The 6,637-nt window shown below is 40.2% G+C and overlaps 1 protein-coding gene across 1 annotated transcript in view; it reads left to right on the top strand.

The window, feature by feature from the left end:
* The window catches only part of Smim9 (small integral membrane protein 9), a 15,317-nt gene extending 14,665 nt beyond the window's left edge, over positions 1-652 (top strand). Inside the window, exon 3 of the mRNA XM_029473094.1 lies at positions 578-652. Within this exon, the coding sequence (XP_029328954.1) occupies positions 578-605 (28 nt within the window). The 3' untranslated portion in view covers positions 606-652. The remainder of the gene's footprint in view (positions 1-577) is intronic.
* The last annotated feature ends 5,985 nt before the right edge of the window (positions 653-6,637 follow it).

Here is a 6,637-nt window from a genome sequence, read left to right as displayed (position 1 = left end):
AAGACAGGGTTTCTCTGTATAGCCCTGGCTGTCCTGGAACTCACTCTGTAGACCAGGCTGGCCTCAAACTCAGAAATCCGCCTGCCTCTGCCTCCGGAGTGCTGGGATTAAAGGCATGTGCCACCATGCCTGGCTATGCCTGTCTTTTTACATGAGACCTGGAATCTGAACTCTGGTCCTTAAGCTTGCATAGCAATAAACACTTATCAGCTTAACCATCTCTCCAGTCCCTCTGGTTTATTTTTTAGACCAAGCCTCTTCACTGAACTTAGACTTTGAACTTGTACACATACACCACACACACATTCATAAACACAAATAAAAAAAATTGAAGAATCATTGAAGAAAACACCTGATACCAAGCTCTGGCCTCTATAGGCATTCACACAAGAGTATTCGTTCCCAAATACATGTGTGTTCATACACCACCATCCACATGTGCCAGAAGTGCACGCACACACATAATATACACCACATTGGAATAGATAATATGATTATATAGTAACATTACGCAGACCAAAAGAATGGATAGGAATGTAAACAGTTGAACAGTAACCATAATATCTTCTTTTCTTAGCTTTTTGGTGGGTGAACCAGTCCACTGAAGAACTAGAAGACTTAATGGGGGAAGTGTGGTATCTGACTCAACAGATTTCACGAGCTGGAGAATGTGTTATATGCTTAAAATGAGATTAAATGATTTTTCCATCTTAAATCATGTTTTAACTCTTCCTTTTGAAAGATGCATAATAAAAACATAAATAACTTTACTACAGATTTGATTACAAAAGTAATTTATTAGAAAAATTTTTTTGAAAACTCAGAAAAAAAGAAAAGCTATTCAGAATTATATGCCTAGAAATATATGCTATTAACAATTTCATGTATCTCCTTGTCTTAGTTAGAGTTTCTATTGCTGTGGAGAGACATCATGACCAAGGCAACTTTTATTAGGGTGAAATATTTAATTGGGGCTGGCTTACAAGTTCAGAGGTTCAGTCCATTATCACTATGGCAGGAAGAACACCAGACACGCAGACAGACACATGTTGCTAGAGAGGGAGCCAAGAATTCTACATCTGGATCTGAAGGCAGCAGGAAGCAAGAGAGACTCTGGGCCTGACTTGAGCATCTGAAACCTCAAAGTCCACCCCTACAGTGACACACTTCTTCTAACAAGGCTACATCTAATAATAGTGCCACTCCCTATGAGTCGATGGGGGCCATTTTCTTTTTTTTCTAATTTTTAATATTTGGAACAATGGCATGTGTGGCATGGCTTGTATGTGGAGGTCAAAGGACAACTTTCAGGAATCTCTTCTTTCCTTCTACTATGTGGATCCCAGAGATTAAAATCAGGCCATGAGACTTGGCAACAAGCCATCCCTCTGGCCTTGCTTCTAGCATTTTACCACCACGAGTGAAGCTTTACAACAAACAACACTGAATGTATGTCTTTTTTTTAAAAAAAAATTATGTATGTATATATTTATATGCATGTGAGTACACTGTCGCTGTCTTCAGACACACCAGAAGAGGGCATCTGGTCCCATTACAGATGGCTGTGAGCCACCATGTAGTTGCTGGGAATTGAACTCAGGACCTCTGGAAGAGCAGCAGTGCCATCTCTCCAGCCTTATGGGGGGGGACATTTTCTTTCAAACCACAACATTCCTTTTGAGATTTATATCAATGTATATATTAAGTATTTCTCAAAGTCTATAAAACAATAGTTCTGTTTAAATAAATGTCATGAAAACACAGGACTCTCATCATTAGCTTTAGGAGGTGCTGGATTAATCACATGAAAATATGTTTCTTTGTTCTCCAAATCCTAAGAACCTTTGATAGATTAATACAAACTTCAACAAAGTATAAAATAAGGAATATTTTATGAACTGATTTTTTAACATAGTGAATATAACATGTGGTTTAACTATACAAATAAAGTTTTAAAGTTTTCTATATATCTGGTATTATAAATGCAATGCAAATAATAGTTTTAAAAAGCCGGGCGGTGGTGGCACACACCTTTAGGGAGGCAGAGGCCAGCCTGGTCTACAAAGTGAGTTCCAGGACAGCCAGGGCTAAACAGAGAAACTCTGTCTCAAAAACAAACAAACAAAAAAGTTAAAAAAATAATTTTCTCTTCCTTTTTTTGTGTTTAAAAGCATTCATTCCAGGGATGTATATTAAATATTTTCTGTAAACCAAGCACTGTTCTGAGTTGGTAATACTAGCCCTGGATATTATTATTAGAGGATTTTGTACAGCAAGACACTCTAAATTTTATGTTTCTTAACATAAATTGCTAAAAGTAGACTTGTTAGGTTATATTCCATGATCATATTAAAGTTTTAAAATATTATCCTACAAACTGGTTGTACCTATTTGCAAATTAGGCCCTCGGCTCTCCATAAAGTGTCCTTAAGACTGTTATTTTAGCTGGGCTTGTTGGTGCATAGCTTTAATTCCAGCACTAGGCAGGCAGAAGCAGGTGAATCTTTGAGTTAGATCACAGTTTGGTCTACAGAGTGAGTTCCAGGTCAGCCAGAGCTACATAGTGAGATCCTCTCTGTTGAAAGAGAGATTAAGATTGTATTATTTTAGACTGGAGAGATGGTTCAGATGTTAAGAGAGCACTTGCTGTTCTTCAGATGAACTGGGTTCAGTTCACAGCACCTACATGATGGCTCCCAACTGCCTGTAACTTCAGTTCTAGGATATCTGATACCCTCTTTCTGGCTTCTATGAGCACCAGGCATGCATGTGGTATACAGACATACATTCAGGTAAACAACTGTACAAATAAAATGATTTTTCATTAAAGTAAAATAATTTGGGGCTAGTATCCCACTATATGCCTTGGCTGGGCCCACAACTCACTATGTAGACCAGACTGGACTGGAGCTCACAGAGATCAACCTGCCTCTGCCTTCCAAGTGCTGGGATTAAAGGTATGTACCACCATACCCAACTTAACTTCTTAAATCTTAAAAATAATATTGTGTCAATTCCTTGGTGTTTTGTTTTGTGTATGAGACAAGATACTGCTATGTAGCTCTGGCTGGCCTACAACTTACTATGTATGCCAGGTTGGCTTTGAACCCACAGCAATTCACTGCCTTGTTCTCGTGAGTTCTGAAGATACAAGGATGAACCACTATACACACGTTTTTTCCTTTGATGTTAGATTTCACTATATTGCCAGACTGCCCCAAATACTTAGACCCAAATAATCTTCCTGCCTCAGCTTCTTGAGTGCCTAGGTAAGTAAGCACATGCCACAATGCCTGAAATTCCTGGCTTTAAAAATATATTTAATTATGCCATTTGTTTCTATTTAGTTCCTCCCATTTTTGTTTGTTTGGTTGGTTGGGGTTTGTTGTTGTTTTTGAGACAAGGTTTCTCTGTGTAGTCCTGGCTGTCCTGGAACTTGTTCTGTAGACCAGGTTGGCCTCAAACTCACAGTAATCTACCTGCCTCTTCCTCCCAGGTGCTGGGATTAAAGGCATACATCATGACTGCCCTGCTCCCTCCAGTTTTTAATAATTCTTTTAAAGTAGGATATATTAATTACACAAAATATGAGTTTGGTTATTCATTTTTTAATTATTTTTTAATTTGTTTACATCCCGAATGCTGCCCCCTTCTAGTCCCCTCTTACAGCTCTCCCCTCTTCCCCTCCACTTTCCCTCCCCTTCAACTGCCCTTCCCCTCTGAGAGGGTAATCCCCCCAAGTATTCCCCCATTCTGGCTCATCAAGTTTCTGCAGGATTAGGCCCATCCTCTCCCACTGAGGACAGACAAGGCAGCACTATTGGGGAATGGATTCCACATTCAGGCTACAGCTTTAGGGACAGCCCCCACTCCAGTTGTTGGGGGACCAAGCTGTGCATCTGTTACATATGTGTAGGGGACCTCAGTCCAGCCTGTGTATGTTCTTTGGTTGGTGGCTCAGTCTCTGAGAGCTCTAAGAGGTTCAGGTTAGGTCTTCCTGTGGAGTTCCTGTGCCCTCAATGTCCACAATCCTTCCCCAGCCTTTCCATAAGAGTCCCCGGACTTCAATCGAGTATTTGGCTGTGGATCTCTACATCTGTCTGAATCAGCGGCTGGGTAGAGCCTCTCAGAAGACATTTATGCTAGGCTCCTGTCTGCAAGCATAACAGACTATCAGTGTCAAGGATTGGTTTTTGCCCATGAGTTGAGCCTCAAGTTGGGCCAATTATTGGTTGGCCATTTCCTCGGTCTCTGTTCCATCTTTGTCCTTGCATTAATTGAAGTCAGGACAAACTATGGATCAAAAGTTTTGTAGGTTGGTTGGTGTCCTTATTCCTCCACTGGGAGTTCTGCCTGGCTACAGGAGATGGATTCTCTAGGTTCTGTAACCCCACTGTTATTAGTCTCAGCTAAGGTCACCTGTATTGACTTTTGGGAGCCTCCCCCATCCCAAGTCTCTGGCATGTCCTCAAGATGCCTCCCACCTCTCCTCCCCCTCCAGCTGCAGATTTTCCTGGCCCTCTGGCCCTCTCTCCTGTCTCTCCTCACACCTGATCCTGACATAACCTCCCCCTCTCCTATCCTATTCCCTCCCTCCTTATGCTTTCTATAACTAATTCATTCCCCCTTCTAAGTGAGATTCAAGCATCCTAGCTTGGGCTTTCCTTCTTGTTTAACTTCTTTGGGTTTATGGGGTGTATCATGGGTATCCTGTATTTTATGGCTAATATCTACTTATTAGTGAGTATATACCATGCATGTCCTTTGGGGTTTGGGTTACCTCACTCAGAATATTTTCTAGTTCCATACTTTGCCTGCAAAATTTATGATGTCCTTCTTTTTAATAACTGAATATGATTCCATTGTGTAAATGTACCACATTTTTGGTAGCCATTCCTCTGTTGAGGGACATCTGGATTGTTTCCAGTTTCTGGCTATTATAAATAAGGCTTCTATGAACATAGTGGAGCATGTGTCCATATTACATGTTGGAGCAGCATCTGAGTATATGCCCAGGAGTGGTATTGCTGGATCTTCCGGTAGAACTATTTCCAATTTTCTGAGAAACTGTCAAATTGATTTCCAGAGTGGTTTGTACAAGTTTGCACTCCCACCAGCAATAGAGGAGTGTTCCCCCTTTCTCCACATCCTTGCCAGCATGTGCTGTTGATTTGAGCTTTTTTTTTTCTTGCCATTCTAATTATTGGAAGGTAGAATCTTACGGTCATTTTGACTTGCATTTCCCTGATGACTAAGGATGTTGAACATTTCTTTAAGTGTTTCTGAGTCATTTGAGATTCCTCTTGAGACTTATCTGTTTAGCTCTGTATCCCATTTTTATAATTTTTATTTATTTACAATCCAGCTGTTTTCCCCATGTACCCCATTTTAAAATTGTGTTATTTTGAATTATTGGTGTTTAGCTTCTTGAGTTAATTTTATATTTTAGCTATTATCCCTCTGTCAGATGTAGGGTTGGTAAAGATTTTTCCCAATCTGTAGGCTGCTGTTTTGTTCTATTGACAGTCCTTTGCCTTAAAGAAGTTTTGTAGTTCTATGAGGTCCCATTTATCAGCTGTTGGCCTGAGCCATTGGTGTTCTATTGAGGAAGGAAGTTGTCTCCTGTACCAATGTGTTAAAGGCTATTTCCCACTTTCTCTTCTATGAGATTTAGTGTATCTAGTTTTACCTTGAGGGTTCCTCTCCCCCCAATATTCTCCCCAGCATTTTTCATCAACGGTTTTCTTTATTTTTTAAGATTTGTTTTTATTTAATGTGCATGGGTCTTTTACCTGCATGTATGTCTGTGTACCACATTTGTACAGTATCAGCAAGGGCCAGAAGGTGTCAGGATCACTGAAACTGGAGTTACAGATGGTTGTGAGCTACCATGTGGATTCTTGGAATTGAGCCCTAGTCCTCTGCAAAAGAAGCTTTAAGGGTCTATGATTCACAGAAGAATGATACTCCGAATTCAAATGGTATGTAAAAGTAAGGAGTATTTTATTTTGTAGAAATCTAGCTTGTTTATCAATATGGAGACACCCAAGTTAGTTCTCAGACCCAATATAAAGAACATTAGGGGAATTTTAGGGAGGGGTAGGTGACCTTTATCTTATTTGGTTGACTTTATATCTAAGGACATTTTTGAACCATTGTTGGGGGTTAGGGGGCTGGAAACTGGTATTGGGGAAGCCTGGAAACTGTTGTTGGCCCATTGTTCTTGCCTCAGGCCAGGTGGCAGGCAGGCCAGCTTTTAATGGCTTGGCTGGCAGTATCTGATAAGCTGCTGGAGGCTTGGAGTTATTTTCTGTAACTAACTTGCCTGGACTTGCCTAGTTCTGGGAAACAGAAATCTAGGCCTAGTCTCTTGAAATGTCAATTTGATGCCTGCAGGGAGTTAGCCTGTCTCAGTCTTCTCAAAGCAAGTGCTAGTAACTGCTGAGTCATCTCCTCAGTCCCCTTGCCAATTTTTTTAGATTGATTCTTTCCCTTATTGGTCAGTTTGAACTCCTTTTATAATCTATATACTAATCTTTTGTAATATATATAGATCTTGTGTGTGTCACACACACAATAATGTATATGGGAAATGTTTTTATTTAATGTGAGGATTACATTTTCACTCTTGACATGA

The sequence above is a fragment of the Mus caroli genome, chromosome X (assembly GCF_900094665.2).
Source record: "Mus caroli chromosome X, CAROLI_EIJ_v1.1, whole genome shotgun sequence".
Taxonomy (NCBI): Eukaryota; Metazoa; Chordata; class Mammalia; order Rodentia; family Muridae; genus Mus; species Mus caroli.
The sequence above is the reverse complement of the archived record's forward strand: the minus strand, read 5'-3'. Positions and strand labels throughout refer to the sequence as shown.